Source organism: Vipera berus (genome assembly GCF_964194415.1).
Source record: "Vipera berus genome assembly, chromosome: 2".
NCBI lineage: Eukaryota > Metazoa > Chordata > Lepidosauria > Squamata > Viperidae > Vipera > Vipera berus.
Window position 1 is genome coordinate 25389424 of NC_138203.1, and position 18720 is coordinate 25408143.

At 41.4% G+C, this 18720-nt stretch overlaps 2 protein-coding genes across 2 annotated transcripts; both read right to left on the reverse strand.

Annotated features, from left to right (window-relative positions):
- Positions 1-582: 582 nt before the first annotated feature.
- MCIDAS (multiciliate differentiation and DNA synthesis associated cell cycle protein) lies at positions 583-9191 on the reverse strand (the record flags this gene model as incomplete). Its single annotated transcript, XM_081316392.1, has 7 exons — positions 583-1005; positions 2536-2646; positions 3467-3675; positions 5453-5525; positions 7832-7917; positions 8380-8458; positions 9057-9191. The coding sequence occupies 7 exons, from the start codon at positions 9189-9191 to the stop codon at positions 583-585; spliced, it is 1116 nt and encodes a 371-aa protein (XP_081172518.1).
- A 4313-nt stretch (positions 9192-13504) lies between these two features.
- CCNO (cyclin O) lies at positions 13505-18720 on the reverse strand (the record flags this gene model as incomplete). Its single annotated transcript, XM_081316393.1, has 3 exons — positions 13505-14360; positions 16143-16328; positions 18385-18720. 3 exons carry the CDS (start codon positions 18718-18720, stop codon positions 13857-13859), a joined length of 1026 nt encoding a protein of 341 aa, XP_081172519.1. The 3' UTR covers positions 13505-13856.

The following is an 18720-nucleotide window of genomic DNA, read 5'->3' on the forward strand; positions in this document are numbered from 1 at the left end:
AGTGGAGAGCAGAGAGCAGTGATAAGAGCAGAGCTACTCTAGCTAGAAGACAAGAGGACATGAGATGCAGCTTTAGAAGAAGTTGCTCTTCTGAAGTGTTTGAAGAAAAGAATTTGATGATGATCGTGTGGAGGTTGGTGGAGTAATACTATGCTACAGAAGCCAATTTAAGACTGGGATTGCCAGTCAACAATAAAAAAAACCGAGCAGCCATTGCTAAAGTATTTCTAATCAGTTTTGATCTTGGATTATTTAGGTAATTCAAGTATTGAGACCAGGTAGATAATAGAATAGCACCATAAATATCCTTGCAGTGGGAGAGGGGGTAATATAGTCATACAATTGACATGCCACCCCTTTTTAGTGCATAAAATAGAATAGAGTTTGAGTCACACACTTTTTTAATCCTCCTGCATGCACAACCCTAACAGGTTTGGTTTTTCCCATGAAGAAGATCCTTAGCTTAAATATTAGGAACTTTTCTTTACTTCTGTTAGCCATCTATAACACATTGCAGCACTTTATATGTGAGGACGAGTGGCATTTTGGCAAGTGTAGTTAGCTGATTGCTTCCCTCTTCAATCAGCTGGGGACCCATCTAAACTTGTAGCCCCCAGTGGCTGTTCTAACAGTAAAAGCATTGCCTTGTGGAAAGGCCAGTGTCCTAATGTTACAGTGCTCTTTGATGGATGTCTTGAAGGACACCCCTTCCTCAAATTCACTACCACTTAAGTCCAGGGAACTCTGACTGCTACATGTCTGCAGTCCATGGAAAGCTCCATACATGTGGATGGCTTCGTTCTCTCCTCGAGGACGCTTTGGGCCTCTGTCGTCATCAATGGACTGCAGGGCTGCATTGCATTTTTCTGATATTTCCCTTAAGATTTCATTCACTTCCATGTCCTCTTCATGCTCAGGAACTGACATCTGCTCAAGGCTTCTCTTGCCAGGACCACAGCTGAGGGAAAGGTCACTGCTGTCTTTGCTCTGAGGGAGCATCAATTTCTGCCAACAATCGAAAGTAGAAATGTTGGAAGACGTTAGCTGCACATCATTCTTGTTATTTCACACCTCCCCACCCAACAGACTATATTGCTAAAATCCCTCATACACTAAAAACAAGTGGAAAATAATTTATTTGGGTACATAGTCACATGTGAATTTTTGTGGGGAATCTCATAAAATGGCTGCCTTGGGTGAGGGCTTGTCATTCACAAAATCAGCACATCGAGACAGAAAGCACCCATGATTCATTCTATATCTTCCCTATCCAATTAATCTTGTTTACTAGGCACAACACATAACCACAGACCAAACAGTGGGCTATAACCATCCACCATTTGGTTTCTTTAAGAATATCTATAGAGCAAATCAAAATGATGCTGGAGTATGGTGCTTCTGAAATAGTCTAGATCATGAAACAAACAGGATTATAGGGATGATATTTTATTGTTGTAGGATAGAATATATAATCATGAAAGCCTACAAGAAACTTCATTCATTCACTCTTTTCTATTTATACAGCTGCCCATCTCACATATGACCCTTTGCTCATCTTATTCCATATGGAATCAAGACAGATTTAATTTGAGTTTCTATCTCATGTTTTCCCCTTTCCTAGTACTATATTGCTGTTTTTCCTCCCTTAATGCCTCTCTATGCATTCCTGGACAATTTATTTATTTATTTTTATTTCTATAGCTGCCCGTCTCAGGTAAGTGACTCTGGGTGTTGTACAGTCATAAAAGCAATTTAAAATACAGTATAGTATAAAAATAAATACATATGGTGGTCAAGGAAAATGATCATAGATGTCCATATAGTCAGGAAACAGGACCCTTCAAACACTCGGGGTCCCAGACCTGAGCAGTTAACCAGAACTTCAAGGCTTACAAAAAGCCAATAGGGTCAGGGTCAGGGGTAGGCAACCTCGGCTCTTTTATGACTCGTGGACTTCGACTCCCAGAATTCCTGAGCCTGGTCAGGGTCATCCTAACTTCTGAAGGCAGGACTTATGGCAGAGAAAGGATGTCTTCTACTCTCTGCCAGGTGACATTCTCCTGAGCTGCTTTGTTTTGTAACATATCAGTTTCTAATTTTTAAAATTAAAACAGACTAAACAAAAGCAAAGTCAGGAAGCCAGGAAGACATCAAAGAAAATGTGTGCAATTCCATTGGGTACCCTGCGATATCACAAGGCCTACCTCTGAAATTTAACTTTACCGTAACATGTCATAATTAATCTCTGATTTTATGCTTGGAGAATAGATCAGGGTTAAACCAGGAGCTTTTTGATGTGTTATGTGAAAAGAAGAAGTCATTTTGACCATAAAAATAACTTTGCTTTATGACAATATGACCACCTAAGTCAGGGGTGTCAAACTGCCGGCCCGTGGGCCGATGCGTCATGGCGAAACCATGCCGACGCCATTGCTGGCAACGTCATCGTGACACGTCATGTGACGTTGTGAGTTTGACACCCCTGACCTAAGTGGTACAGGAGTGATCTCCTGGGAGAGACACTTCAGCACTTACATCTAGCACAGAAGCGAGCTGTTTGGCTTGGCTGGCTAGCTCTTTCAGCTGGATATTTCTTTCCTTCAGAGAAGCAATTTCTTCTTGCTTTTGGGTCAATGTCTCTTGAAGCTGTTGGGAATGAATATGGTCAGGTAGGAATCACGAGCACAGACTATCTTATAAAACAAAGGTTGCCAACAACCAAACTTTGTGACCTATCCCTTCCCTTCCCTCCTCTCCCCCAAAAAACTTTTATCTCGTTAAAGTGCTTCCTTGCTTAATTTTAATGAATGGCAGTTAAATTCTAGCTTTTTAACCTACATTTTGAAACTGCACATTAAAAGATTAGACCACAACATACAAATCAAAGAAATACTGAAATTTATTTTCAGTAGAAATAAATTTAAAAAGGCATAGCTTTTTTTAAAATGCCATAGACAAATGCAGCTAAAACCAATGCATTTTATTTTCTTAGTAATTGTTCGCTTTGTTTTTGGTGCCTTTGAGTCAGTGTTGACTCCTGGCAACTACATTTTTTTTGCAAGATTTCAAAGTGGTTTGCCATTGCTTCCTTCTAAGGACTGAAAGAGAATGGCTGGCCCAAGGAAGGTCACTAAACTGGCTTTATGTCTAAGATGAGACTATGTCTCTAAGCTTCTAGCCTGATGCTTAAGCACTACATCAGAGTGACTCTCTTCCTATTAATTACAGTACAGCTTCCATATTTGGGCTACAAAAATCTGCACACCACTAGATAGCAGTAACAAGATAGAGAAATTACTTTGCTTCCATCTAGGAGTTGCCTGGATTTGTTTCATCTCACTATGAAGGCTCTATAATTTTCCTCTTGCTGCAGTGCTCAGTGCTTTGCATTGATACATTACTGTTTGAATGGCTTGCTGCTAAGTAAATGCCTAACCTACTTTTCATAGCCATTCACTCTTCATACCTGATTATTTTCTACAAGTGCATCCCCCAGTGCTTTTTGATTATGATCTGCCAATTCTTTCCAGTACTGTTCAGTGGGCGAGACACTCTCTAGGCTCAGGTGTGAGACTGGATCAATTTGTGTAGGTTTCTGGAGGCAGGGACTGGGGGGGCTTCCATTATCCACAGGGAAAGAAAAATCCAGCAGAGGAGCTATCAGAGGGGAAGTATCTGGAAAAGAATAGGAATAAAATTATATAGTTGGTTGACTCCATTTATCTTGCTGGCATGTGCACAATTTAGCTGGGGAGCAATTAAGGCTAAATTAAGCACAGAGCAACTAACTCGGAAGTAATGTTGGCGAACCTCAAAAAGCAGCATCAGATTGCAGGCAGTTCTTTCCAGAGGTTTGAACTGGTGTCTTGCATATGAGCATTGAAATTAAGCTACAGGTTATTCAGCTATAGTATGATTAAGCAACTATCCCATTTGGCTTTTTATAATATTTTTTCAGTTTAAATTCCTTCACTGAAAAAGAACGAATACAGATAGTCCTCAACTTGCGACTACAATTGAGTCCAAAATTTCCATCGCTAAGCAAGAATTAAGTACGTTTTGCCCCATTTTATGACTGTTCTTGCCACAGTTGTTAAGTGAATCACTGCAGTTATTAAGTTAGCAACAAGGTTGTTAACAGAATCTGGCTTCTCCATTGGCTTTGCTTGTCAAAAGGTCATAAAAGGTGATCACATGACCCTTGGACACAGCAACAGTCATAAATACACGCCTGTTGCCAAGCATCTGAATTCTTATCACATGACCATGGGGATTCTGCAATGGTAGTAAGTATGAACAGCCATCATAAATCACCTTTTTCAGTGCCATTGTAACTCTGAATTGTCACTAAACGAATGATTGTAAGTTGAGGGCTACTTGTAGACATGAGTGTCTGCAGAAGGGGTAACAAACAAACAAGCAAAAATTTGGCAGCTCAACTGTGTGTCCAACCCCCAACCCTTTTATATGCACTGCACATGAAATTCACCTAAAACAGGGCTTTGATCACATGGCTGCAGCCACCATATTTTTTCCCCTCACACCCCTGCTAGTAGAACTTGATTTTTACCCACAGTGGAATCAAGAGCAGTTAGAAAGACAAATAGATTATAGGGGAAAAGATTATCCTAAACATTTCAGGGGTTTGCCACTAGAGGGCATCAGATTAGGAAAGCTTAATTTAAAGCAAGTTTCCTTAAACTTAAAAGGATTTTTTCCCATGAATTTGATTGGAACCACAGAAATACAAAAAGTGGAGTGAGAGATCGCCATTGATAAAAACAAAAAATCATACCTTGTCCTGAAACAGGCAAAATCTACAAGTAGCCACCCATTTACATGCCTCTAGTTCTTTATTTTTAGTTTAGAATAATTTTAATACAAAACCCACCTAATATAAATGTAGTACTTGGTTAATAAGAATTTGGAAGCAATTTACAGTATTTAATGAAATGCTCCTCCATATTTTGGTACAATGATTTTTGCATGTAAAGAAGATGAGCTCAAAAAATATCAGTGCAAATGAAGCGTGTATATGGCAGGTATTATTTTTCAAAATAATTTTTTTTCATTTATTTCAAGGAAATGTGATTTAATGAGATGGCTACATTGTTTATAATATCTATTCTTTCTCCTAGCCTTTTAATAATAATATTAATGTTATACTTGTGGGATGTTCTTTTTAATATTGTCATTTTATGTTTTTCATTGTTGCCATCCAGAATCATATTTTGTAAATGGGCGGCCATATACATATGGTAAATAAAAATAAATAAGCAAGGGCAAATAGAATGCAAGTGTCTTACACCCAAGTAGACATACATGACATATGCATGCATGGTCAATGACTGAAATAAATTCTTTAATCAAGTGGTAGGCAGCCCATTGCAGAAATCCATAGAAACATTTCATTTCCTATATGAAATGTTAATTAAACTCTCTGCATACTTGCCAGATAAGAAATTATCCACGGCATCTCGAAACTCCTGGAAATCAAAGTCATCTTCGGGTTGCAAGGAAGGGCTCTGGAAAGTATAAAAGAAATGAGCCAATTAGGGAAACTTTTCTCCCAGAAACACTTTCTGACGTCTTCTTTCCACGCTCAAAAAACATCTTCACGCACACCTGCAAATCCACTGGCCACCTCAGGCAGCGAAGGGAACAAGATCGCACTGACATGCTGGAGGGGAAAACAAAGGGCGGCTGATGTTGGACTTGAGGGCAAGTGCTATTGAGGTATTTGCTACGATATACCAGTTTTCTTTTGGAAAAAACAAAAACCGAGATGCGAGAAAGTTGAATCCACCGCCCCTGCGGATTTTACACATAGGCGGCCCCATCACAGGGCATGCTTCTCCCTACGTGCCACATAGTGATCTAGTTGGCAAGATGCGCAAGCCAATCACATTCTTCCAAACTGGGCATTCTTCTCATGCTTGGAGGCAAGCAAACCTGTGCGAGCTTTCCTTTCCAGTAGCCCTGGTTGGCTGACTAGATTGTGCCCAGTGGGTCACGCGAACACCGCCCTTGGTACGTATTGCACCAAGCTGAGCTGCCACTTTATAAAGTTGCATCTTATAAAATAAAATGGAAAATTAGCAAATTGGCGACTTATCATCTGCCCTACGGATCCTCCCTACCATCATATTATCTAATCTGATTATTTCTGGTTGTGGTGAAGGTGCAAAGTACCAATTTCTTCTCGTCTAAGATTGCAATCCAATCCATCCACTACTTTTCCCATAGAGTAAAACCTGAGGATTCACTTCCTTTAACTTCTGAAAAGCATAAATATTTATGGCAGATTATTTCCAAAGTTCAACAATACATTGCAGGGTGCAACTGTTTCAAAGGAAACTCAATACAGTGGATCTAAATCTCAGAAAGTCCAAATTAACTGCCATAGTCTCACACAGACATATACATTCTGACCTATGGTTTGTCTAACTGTGATTTATTGAATAATCCATCATTGTCTAGTTTGTACTTCAGGTGTTTAAGCTGCAGTTGGTTAGTATACCTGATGCCAAAAATTCTAGTTTTTAAAACATGATGGCTGTTCACATAACATACAAAAGTCAAAATCAAGCAATCCACATTATGATTTACTGTAGCCTGTTATGTATCCATGTAATAAAATGTTAGTAGTAAAGTGTAACATCTTCCACTCGGTTTTCTAAAAACATTTCCCCACCCCTGAAGTGTGCATGCTGATCCTTGGGGCTGATCCTCTAAAACAGGCACTGTATATCTTTGTAAGAAAACACCAACAAGCCAATGGAAGCTTTCTGCAGTATCCCCTCATCATAACTACTGGAAAATTCTCTGCACCTGCACTGCATCATCCACAGTTCTCATTTGTAGAAATTACTAGCTGAAATTCCAATACTTATGTGACATCCTAAATCAATCTGGATTTGTTCTACTTTCCATTTTTAATAATTGTCCACTTGTCTGGAAAGAAAGGCTGTTTTGTGCATTAGCAGCAAGAATAAGATTTTTTTTTTTTAAAAAAAGTGTGGTCTCCTTTGATCCAGTCTTAACTCCAGATTTCTTGGGTAGTGCATGTAGCTTTCTCAGCAATACCAGAGAATGGTTTCCCAGCGCATTTTTCTGATACATTTCTCACCATCCAAAGGTCACCTATGGCTTATGGTCTCTATTCCAAATATTATCTAGTCAGGAGTAGGCAACCTTGGCTCTTTTATGACTCGTGGACTTCAACTCCCAGAATTCCTGAGCAGGCATGGCTCAGCATGGAAAGCTCTCCCTTTCTTCTCAGCATGGCTGGCTCAGGAATTCTGGGAGTTGAAGTCCACGAGTCATAAAAGAGCCAAGGTTGCCTACCCCTGATCTAGATAAACCCCATCACTAACCAGATCAAACGCCGCTTAGTTTTTGGAAACAGCCAGCGTTCGCTATCTGCTGCCACCTGGCGGATTGCTAAGGATGAGGTCCAGGTTTCTAAATAAATCTGTGTAGGTTAAGGGGAGGCCGCTTTCCCTAGTGCAGGGGTAGGCAACCTCGGCTCTTTTATGATTCGTGGACTTCAACTCCCAGAATTCCTGAGCTAGCAGCTGGCTCAGGAATTGTGGGAGTTGAAGTCCACGAGTCATAAAAGAGCCGAGGTTGCCTACCCCTGCCCTAGTGGGAATGAATACCAAGCACTTGAGTGTTTGGCGTTCTGCAAGGCACCGGGACCACTTCTATCCCAATGCAGATCTCAACCAGGGAAGCATCCCCACTCTAATGTAGCAAAATAGCTGGTATAAATGCGTGATTCAAATCGCAACTGTTTAAAAGCGCCGGTGGGTGAGGACTATCGATTTACCTGATGAAGAGCGGTGTCTGTAGAAGCTTCCCGCTGAAAGACTGAGGTGCAATCCGCTAAATCTTGCCAATCGATGGTAGCAAAGGCTAAAGGGAAACCAAAGACCAATCATAGGAAACCAACTTTAAAGACTGACAGACGTGTATGAGAGACAGTGTGCAGGGAAAGCTAGGCTTGCGTTTGGTGAATCGAGGGGTTTTGTTTTGTTTCGTTTTGCTGTTGTGTAGACGATTAAAGCATCTGTCTTCCAGATTGTTTATTCCTGAATAATTATAAGCCTCAAAAGTTGGGTTAAAAAAAAAGACAAGATACAGGTGGTGAAAGGGGCAACTGTGAGGATGTGTTAATAAAAAGATGACTAGAAGCTCATTAATATAAATGTGTGTCTGTATGTGAGCGTACAGTGCCTGAACATTGCTAAGCACATTGATTTGTGCTTTAAATTGTAAGCCGCCCTGAGTCTTCGGAGAAGGGCGGGATATAAATGGGATTTAAAAAACAACAACCATATCTTCTAGCTGGAAATGAAGATTGCAAACCGAACTCACCCGTCTCTACTGAGTCCGGAGATGGGTCGTTATGAATAATTATGGGGCAGCTTCTGGGATGCAGGATCTTCCGTGGCACCTGCGGGCAAACAGTTGCAAACAAAAAAAGGTTAATCTTTTTCAGGCAGCCTGGGCATATGTCTCAGCCTCAGGCAACTCAGGATCTCTTTACTCCTTAGGTTGGGCTGCCTGATTTCTGCGCAACAAAGCTTCACTTTTGATTGAGTTTGTATTGTGCAAGGAGATCTTTATCCTCTTTTTAAACCACACATACATGGACACACACAGACACACACAGACATACATACCTATGTGATATAGGTATATATCTCCTGTGCTTTCTGTATATTTTACTTATACCATATAGACATAGATAGAGATGATGTATGTAAGCACAGAAAGCAAAGGAGCTCGAATTTCTCCCTTTGACAGTTTCCTCCAGTATCAGAGCACTGGCCAAGGCAAGGAACTTTGCACATGCCCAGAGATGCTCGCTCTCTTATCAGTGCCCATCTTCCAGTGATTGAATGAGAAATCCAACTTTTCTCTGGTCCAGACCCTGTCCTTGGTTTAACCACTGGGCGACGCTGTCTCCCGTCCTAGAGGGAGCGAGCGAGCGAGCGAGCGAGCGAGCTAGCCGCTTCTCCGGTTCGCGAGGTCTGTCTCCAGCAACGCACCTTTCTCTCTACTTTGCACGGCTTTTTGCCCAACCTGCCGGCCAAATCTTGCACTCTGTTGGGACAGAGGCTGCCACAGGCTTGCCTGCCGTTGTTACCGCCGCCGCGGCCGGCTCCACTCTCGCGCTTTTGCATCGGGACTCGCCGCCCGACTCGCCACCAAGAACGCGTCGACTGATCGGTTGGCTGGAGCGGTCTGGCCGCGGTTGGGGAGCCTGGCCTCCTTCTCTCTTGGGAAGAGAGAGCCGAGGGGAGGCGGGCCGGCTGCGGTTTGAGCGCCAGAGGTGGCGCCTTTACCTTGGCACACGCCAGCATGGCAACAAGCGAGCCCAGCCTCATCCCGCCGTCCCTCCTCTTCCAGTCCTTTCCCCGCTCCGCCCGGAGATTAGGCTCGATCGCCGCCGCCGCTGCGGCTCGGAGCAGACGTACGAAATTGCGCCCTTTCTCTGCCTCTTGGCGCCCCGGCCAACCGACCAGCGCGGCTAAGAGTCCTTTTGTCTTTAACTCACCGCAGCCCGACAAAAGACGATCCAAACCTAGGCTCTCAATGTCTCCGTGTCCCTGAACATAGGCAGAGAGCATTTTTTTTAGCTCCCTGACCAGCAGCCCCTGTCCTACTCCTATTCCCTTGGAAAGCAATCTCAAGGATCTAATTAGATGCCCATGTTAAGCGTTCAGATTATGCAAATTTTAAAGGCAAGTTAAAAGTTACCAAAGTTTACTGCTGGAGGGTAAAAGCCTCCAGGACACCTTTTAGCTACACCACACACTTACTTACTTACTTACTTACTTACTTACTTACTTACTTCTTACTTACTTACTTTTTGATTTGGTTTGATTTGATTTGATTTGTGTGCAGCCCATCTTGTCTAATCTTGGCCATGCCTGACCCAAGGAAACCCCAATCACAAAAGCAAAGAATCACCTGAGCCTTTCAGACAAGTTTGACACTTTGGATGAAATTCATAGGAAGTTGGCAGAATTGCAATCAAAACCATTAGAAATCCCCTCGAGATACGGAAATTCTTTACAGAATCCAAAAAGATAAAACTGGCCAAGGGTGACAGCCATTCAGGCAAACATTTCTTTCAAGATACCAGAGATCACGCCTATTAATAGAGAAAAGGACCCTTCCTCTATTAAGCAGGAAGCCAATTTATGTAATGATTGAGTAGAAAGACCAACAAACTCAGCAGGGTACCACCAAGTACCCCCTATTGATTATCCATGTAATTACAGTTTATGATAGTTCCTAGAGCAGACATGTCAAACACAAGGCTCGGGGGCCGGATCCGGCCCACAAAGTGGTTTCAGGTGGCCCGCGAAGCCATCCTGGAAACAGTGAGGGAATGGCCCCCGCTGCCTTGGCCCCGGGCCCGGCTGGCTGGGAGCCAATGTACAATTTCGTGGTGGTCATTATACTGAAATACATTCAGTCTTAGCTCCACAAGGCCGTCTGGAAACAGCGAGGGACTGGTCCATGCCGTGTCGGCACTGCCCCCTGGGCGCATGCTGGGGAGGTATCACCCTTTGTGCCATACGCACTCCAGTCACGCCCACCCAGTAGGCTGCGCCCACCCTGGCCACACATACACACACACACACACACACACACACACACACAAACGAGGGCAACCGTAATGCTGATGCGGCCCTCAATGAAATTGAGTTTGACACCCCTGTGCTAGACGGTGGGCTCTATTTCTGGAAGGAGTGAAGGGGAAGGTTTTTCTATCAAGGTAACAACTACCTTGGGCCTGTAACTCGGTAGCCTACCTTTCAATTGCTGTACTGCACATTATGGTGTCAAAATAAATTCTGCCTGTGCGCCAAGTGGCCTAGATTTGAACTCAGGATTTTGTTTCTAACCAGCATAACTGGGCCTCTGTTAGGGCTAGACAAATTTTCCAACTCTTAATAAGAATAGATGGCTTACTCAGAAGAATGAAATGACAGGATCTTGCCTGCCTTCAGACAGCAAGAAGAGAGGATTAACATTTTAAAATGCTTTCCCCTCCCACATTTAAAAACAAAATATCTCTCTATAGAAAACTAGCATGTTTGGCAAAATATTATTTTGGAATCTCTTTCCCTAATGTGCTAGCTTTTTTATTTTGTTTTCTTTCAACAGCCATATGCACTGTAAGAAAATGGCACATCTCATTCCTAGTCTGATGTGCTACAGTTCATTTGTCAATTTTTCTTAGGAATTGTTATACGGTAAGGATCCTGTAGTGGCACTGCAGAAAACCATTATATTTTGAGGAGTTTAGAGACATTTTTTATTTAGAAAACTGTAAAAGTTTAGAATTCATTCTGAGCTATGCTTAATCTGCTTGTTTTTCACTCTTGCTTGATAAATTAAGGAAAAGGGGGATCTTCACACAACTGGCTTATCTGCAAAGAAGTAGTCCTCGATTTACAAGTCGTTGAAATTACAACTGACCTACTTCGGAATACTTGCAACCTGGATTTGAAGTTCTGACAGCTAGACCCCCTTCCCCCCTTGTGATTATGAGATCACAGGCTGGACACTCAGCAACTGGCCCACACTTACAGTATTTGCAGCATCCCACAGTCACACGACCACATTGCACAACAATTTTATTGCAAACCAGCATTTACTTCTGATTTTCAGCAAAGCTGGCCTACAGCAAACCATTTAACAACTGAGGTGTTTGCTTTACAACCTCACTAAAAAGGTTGTAAAATCAGATCAGTTGGTCACGTGGATGACCCAATTTACAACCATCACAACTTAGGACCCTGACTGGCAGGCTCCATTATGGTCATAAGTCAAGGACTACTTGTAGTTCTCAGAACTTTTGTTTTCTCTCCCAGAGTTAAGCACCATTCATCAAAGTCAAGTCCTTGTTATCGTAGAAGCAAGGACCAGATTTTAAAATCCTACTACTGGCCTTTGAGCTTTGGTACTAGTGTGCATCCTGGCCTTTTTGGGATCTCTCCACTGTTGTTATTGGGACTCCTTATGGTTGATGGGAAAGAACCTTGCTTGGTATGTTATGCTTTTATGTTTTTGTTTACATCTGCCTACTAAGGTTATTTATGAAGCTGAAAATTTCCTTACCTACTGTGGTGCTCATTGTCCTGGATTCTCATTGACTGGCATGTGGCCACTCCTATTGCCATACCATACCATGCCCTTTGAAAGTAGCCTAATAAGCTTTCTTTGTGGTGGACCTCATGCTAATGAAAAATTTCAGAAATTTGGAAAGCATTTATTATAGCATCTTTCAGTTTGTTGAAAATTCATTTCTTCTTCCCAGCATGAATATAGAAATACTTTTTTTCATTCTCTGTGTTTTATTTTTATTTTTTTACCATCTTAACAGTATTATTTTACTGTTTTGTTTTTCTGTATGGCTTTGGAATACAGGAAAGAGGGCACATTTATAAACTATTTTTATGGACTAGCTAGCAGGAAGTTAACATCATAGTGTTGAATGAATGAACCTTTGTTATCAAAATACAACATGTATACAATGAGATTGGCTGTGCCTCCCTTCACGCCCCCCCCCAACTCACAGTGACAACAAACCCACCATCTTGTTACACCATGTTGAACTTAATGGGGACAGAAAAAAATGCAATGCTATTTTAAACACCAGCAAACTTAAAGGAGAGAAATGCAGTGCTTTCTTTCATATGTCCTCAATCCCTCTTGTTTTACCAGAACATTGGAAGGTGGCATGGGTGAAAAGTAGAGCTAAAAAATTGTTGGGACTTGTCTGTGTACAGCAGAAAGGGTATCAAAAAAGGAGGGAGTGGTAGACGAACACACCCACCCACACCACTTTTTGATGTTTTACAGCACTTTTTTCTAAGAGATGGCTACCTTTCCATAAGTTATAAAGGTAAAGGTTTCCCCTGTCCACTCGTGTCCAACTCTACGGAACGGTGTTCATCTCCGTGTCCTAGCCGAGGGGGATAGTGTTGTTTGAAGACACTTTCCGTGGTCATGTGGCTGGCATAACTATATGCCAAAATGCACAGGATGCTGTTACCTCCCACTGAAGTGGTACCCATTTATCAACTCTCATTTGCATGCTTTTGAACTGCTAGGTGGGCAGGTGCTGGGGCAAGTAATGGGAGCTCACCCTGTTGCAGAGCTCAGGTCTCTAACCTGGGCTGTTGATTTTCCAGCCAACAAGCCCACCATCTTAACCACTGATCCATCAAGCCCTTTTATAAATAATCCAGTTAGATCCTGAAGCTGCAGTTTCAAACATTACTGATTAAAGGGGAATCTACTTAAGACTTATTTATATATGTAGGACTGCGGACTCTGTTATGAAATGGCTTCTTTTCTAAGTGCTTCTTGGATAAATTTATCTGTTTCATAAGTGGAGATAGAAAACAATATAACAAATCACAATTAATGATAAAACTTTATTAGATAAACATCTTTACAATTTTGTTCTCCTTCCTATGGCTTCAAACTGAACTATCATTTTAATAAATAAAGTACCAGGCATAATATACATTGTTTACAACTCTAAGCTATTCCTTAAAATGATGTCAGTGCAATATATGTCTAGTGTGCAAAATAGAATCTGAAATTCTCTGTAAAAATATTAAAGAAGTTGCTCTTTGATTCTTATTCTAAGTCAATATCACAGCTTCTACTAATAAATATAAATATAGTATTAGAAATTATGGGGTAAATATTCAAAGCGAATACTGTTATTTCAGAGGTATTGCAACTATCAGTGATCCTTTTATTTAGGAACTGGAACAAAACAGAAAACATAAAACTTCCCGATGCATGGTCCACAAATTTTAAATAGTTTTTGTTGGGTTAACTTCTGTTTCTAAGTGCAGACACTGATCTGAAATTTCAGGAGGTAGTACCAAAGGCAAAGAGCGCTCATTTAAAGAGACCAGTAAATGTAACTTGTCCAAACAGTCTTGCAAAACTCCCTCTGGATAGTCACTTAAGTGCAAATCCAGTGGTTTCTGGTGCTGCAGCATCCGATCAGCCAGCCCCAGGCAACAGACAGCCAACAAGGAAGGCATGTATTTATTAAAGGCATAGTCAGCCAAGCTAAGTTCAGCCACACCTTTTGCCAGAGCTTTGGCATTGTTGGCTTCCCAAGCATCAGCTTCACATGCTTCCATTCGCATATGGGTGAAGTGTTCAAGGAAAAAACTGATGGTTGGAGCTGACAGATTGAAGTGAAGCTTGTTGAGAATGATGCACTCCAGATTGCAGAGCTGCTGGTGAGAGAAAGTATCACAACAAAGGGCCAGGAGCTGTTTCACCTTAGGTGGGTGCACTTCAACCTGTAAAACACACAAGCATAGAAAGCAATATGCAGGAACTTAGGCAGAAGATAATATCTTGGGAGGCTTCCAATACTGTTGCAATGCACCACTGAAAGTTGTTTTTTTCCAGTGGTTATTATTTTTTGTCACTCCTAATGTCATTAGCATCAGATATTCTTTTTAAAAAAAATTATATTCATTAGCTGGAAAATCAAAAGATATAATAAACTTATTCAGATTAATGTAAATTTAAATGCTTAATCTTGGCTGTAATGGTCTTTTTTAAGATACTGTTTTCTGGAGCTGCAGCACACATCTCCACATACAGGGAGATTTGACTGGGAAATTATAAACATGGGGATTTAGATACTAAGGTAAGAACATGGTAGGAAAGCTCTTGGTCTCTTCCTTATCTTTTTCCTGTGATCTATCAGAAGCCTTCAGAAAGAGTCTAATTGATTATTTCCCTGTTTGAAGATCCTCTCTATGCTCAATCTTATATTTTTAGGAAAAAAAATCTCCTGACTTTGTTTAGAATTTTTTTTTTAGAAAATAGCTCCTGACATTGGAGAGGTTTCTGAAGAGTAGACTATAGATGGCTTCAAGGACAAAGAAAAGATGGGAAACTTCTGTAATGAACTTTCACAATTCATGTCAAGCTCCAAAACCAGTATTATTATTATTATTATTATTATTATTATTATTATTATTATTATTATTATTATTATTATTATTATTATTATTTTATTATTATTAATTTATTTGACTTATATACTGCCCTGTTCCCATAGGACTCAGGGCGGTTTACAGGGCAATTAAAACCATACAATACAAAAGCTAAAATAAATTTAAAACAATTAATTAAATTTAAGCCCAAAAGTTAAAACTTTAAAACCCAATTAAAAACCCCTCAGTCTAGGCCAGACAGCTCAAAGAGCCAAGTTTTTAGGTCCCAGCGAAATGAATGGAGGTCGGGGGCAGTCCTAAGTTCCATAGGAAGTTGGTTCCAAAGGGCAGGTGCACCCACAGAGAAGGCCCTCTCTCTGGGAGTCACCCGCCGGCAATCCTTCACCAGCGGTAGGTACCCTAAGAAGGCCCTCTCTGTGGGAGCGCACAGGACAATGGGGAGTTAATGTCAGCAGCAGGTGTTCCCTCAGATAATCCGGACCCAAGCCATTTAGGGCTTTATAGGTCATCACCAGCACCTTGAATCTCACCCGGAGGGCAACTGGAAGCCAATGCAGCTCACGGAGAAGAGGTAATTTATTTATTTTTATTTTATTTTAATTCCATTTATATCCCGCCCTTCTCCGAAGACTCAGGGCGACTTTCAAGCTTAGGTGTTACACGGGAGTATCAGGGGACTCCCATCACAACTCGCGCGGCTGCATTCTGCACCAGCTGAAGCCTCCGAGTGGCCCTCAAGGGCAGCCCCATGTAGAGAGCGTTGCAGTAGTCTAGCTGTGTATCCTCTGAAGTATGATATCCTGCAACAAGGAGGATGGAGATATTATGTTCTTTAACAGTAGGCTGAGGTCAATAGAACATCACTTATTTGGCTGTTGGTTTTTTTTAATGAATTTAGGAAATTGAACAAAATGACTGATGATTCAGGAGGGAATAGAGCAGTTTGTGATACAGTCCAACATAAAACTGTTTTTTGTGCACATAATTTCAATATTAGATGTACAAAGGAAAATCTAGTGATCAACTAAGAGACAAGAAGGAGAAGGAAAAAGGAAGGAGAAGGGGAAGAGGAAGAGGAGGAGGAGGAGAATGAAATTTTCGAGACCCTACTACCTGTTTGCAAGAGATGAAGAGTGAGGTGACCCCAAGGAGTTGAAAGCAGTCAGCAGCCACTGGGGTGGTTGTGAGAAAACGGTCTAGTGTGTTTACTGTCAGGCATAAGGATTCGAAAGAAAAGCCAAAATGTTTATGCACTGGAATTAGCCAGCTGATCAGTTTGCAACGGGCATCTGTAGTTATCTGGGAAGCCAAGAAAAGAAGGTGTTAGGATGCAAAAGAGATATCATTGAAATCTACATGCAGCCATAGAATACAATGGATTAAAATATTAGTATGCATTTATTTTAAACACAAGGGACATTTACTTTACTGGCTACTTCTGATTTCATTATTTAAATTGCTTTCAATGTGAATAAATATGAATAATTGAAATAATGAATGCATTTGCACCCTGAATACTGTTATTAGTATGATTATCAAGTGGCAAGCATACAAAGGAACAATATTATCCAAACAACTAGCTGGTTGCAGGTTAGATTTTGTTTCTATTTTGCTTTAAAAAAAAGTAAGTATTTTATAATACTGTGCTATTACAAGGCCATGTAGCATATATATATCAATATGGTCAAATTGGAATAATAAATATAGAATTATATACATTATAAGTGTAAACAGGAATCTATGAACAAAAGAACAAATATGAAAAAACACAGTAAAACACTGAACACAGTAGTTGCTATTAATTTACTGAATTATTAATTTACTGAAAATACTAATTGCAATCATATTTGATACTATATTTATCAGTTATGTTTTTCAAACATGTTTGCAATTTATTGGGCTTTAGTTGCATTTGACTGTCATCAGTACACATACATTTTATATGACTGGTCAGCTCCGGCCATGCTCACCATCCGCTTCATTGCAAAATAACCAAGGTATGTCCCAAAGGTGCTTTTTCAAGAGGCAAATGGACTTTCTTGTTTTTCTTTGAAGAAGTTTCACTTTTCATCCAAGAAGCTGATTGGATGGTGGCAAATGGAAAGATTTATATTCCTTGCAGTCAGAGCTGAAGAAGCTTCTTGGATGAGAAGTGAAATGTCTTCAAAGAAAAACAGGAAAGTCCACTTGCCTCTAGAAAAAGCACCTTTGGGTGACTTGAGAATATCCATAGACAACTAGAATATGTACATACAACAACACACACACACATTTATACCTTTAAGTATTTTTATTTTTTAGTGAAAAAAAAGTGTTCCTTCTTCCATCCTTACTGAAAAAGCCATGTATGAAAGGTATAAAGAAAACCCAACAACGAATGGCACATGGCATGGAGAAAAAAAAATATTTAAAGTGCTTTGGGGTCCTGAAACCACAATGTAAGTCATTCCCTACTGTTCAATAAGATCCTCCACTGCCTTCATTAGGATAAGTCACCAGGAAGTGTCTGAGAATTTAGAAACAAAAAGCAACAGATATCTAATTTTTTTAACATCTGATATGCCTATTTATTTCAAAGCAATGTGCCCATTGTAAAGTAGTATTATTAGAGCATAAGTGCAGCATACCGGACGACTAAGTTCAGGCTATAATGCAAATGCATAGTCAAAATTCCATGAATACATGTGTATAACAATGGAAGCAATTAATAAAGCATACATTTGAGCCAAAATATAATCCACATCTAGCATTCCTCCCCACATCACATCTAAAATAAAGATCTTTTCAAGCTCAGATCCTGCCCCACCACATTGATCAGCTCTAGCCATTCAGCCTCTAATCCAAATTTTCAAATGTCCCAGAAGCAGCTCTTTTAAGAATGATTGGGTGCAGCAAAAATTTGTCTGGGTTTGGATTCCTATTTCTGTGCAATTGCAGGTGATGCATTTCAAGGTCTCTCCCTAAACAAGATTGCATTCTGTGAAGGAAAGAGATGGAGGATCCCGAACAAAACCTAGCGTTTTCCTACCAGGACTGCGCTGTGTCAAAAGTCTAAGGGTGTGTATTTTGTGTGTGCATCTTCTGACTTGGTTCAATAAGTGACTTTGAATCCTCCACCCTAGGGGAACCTGCATGTGCTTCCTCGCGGAATAAGCTTAACTTTGGAAAAGCCCTTTCGGGAAAGGGGGAAGACGAGCGAGGAGAGCGGAGGTTGACTTTGGCCCGGGGGAAACTCTGCCCAGGCTTTTCGTGGGCACATGAAAAAGAAGAATCGCGACCTCCTTCTGGGCCGAAGGGCGGACCAGGTTGGACAGCGACCTGACTTCGTTTCCTCGGACCGTCCTTCTCTCCTTACTTGTGGCTGCTGTGCCAGCGGTTCAAGCGGGTGGAACTTGCCCTCCAGCTCCTTTCGGAAGCGGTACCAGCTCTGCCCGTAGTCGCGGAAGATCTGCCGCTCCAGAGGGCGCATGGGTTCGCCGCGGCTGCGAAGCCGACCCACAGGAGGCGGCTTACTTTTCTTGACCGGCGCGCGGAGCTGGCGGCCGGCCACCGTGCCGCCGCCGCCGCCCGGGGGCTCAGGCCGCTCCTCGGGGGTCACGTCCTCGTGCCGCTGCCGCTTGAGCGGAGGGTCTGGCCGCCCGTCGGGAGCCGCAGCCGCGACGCGCTCCTGGCTAATCCGTGTGATGACCAT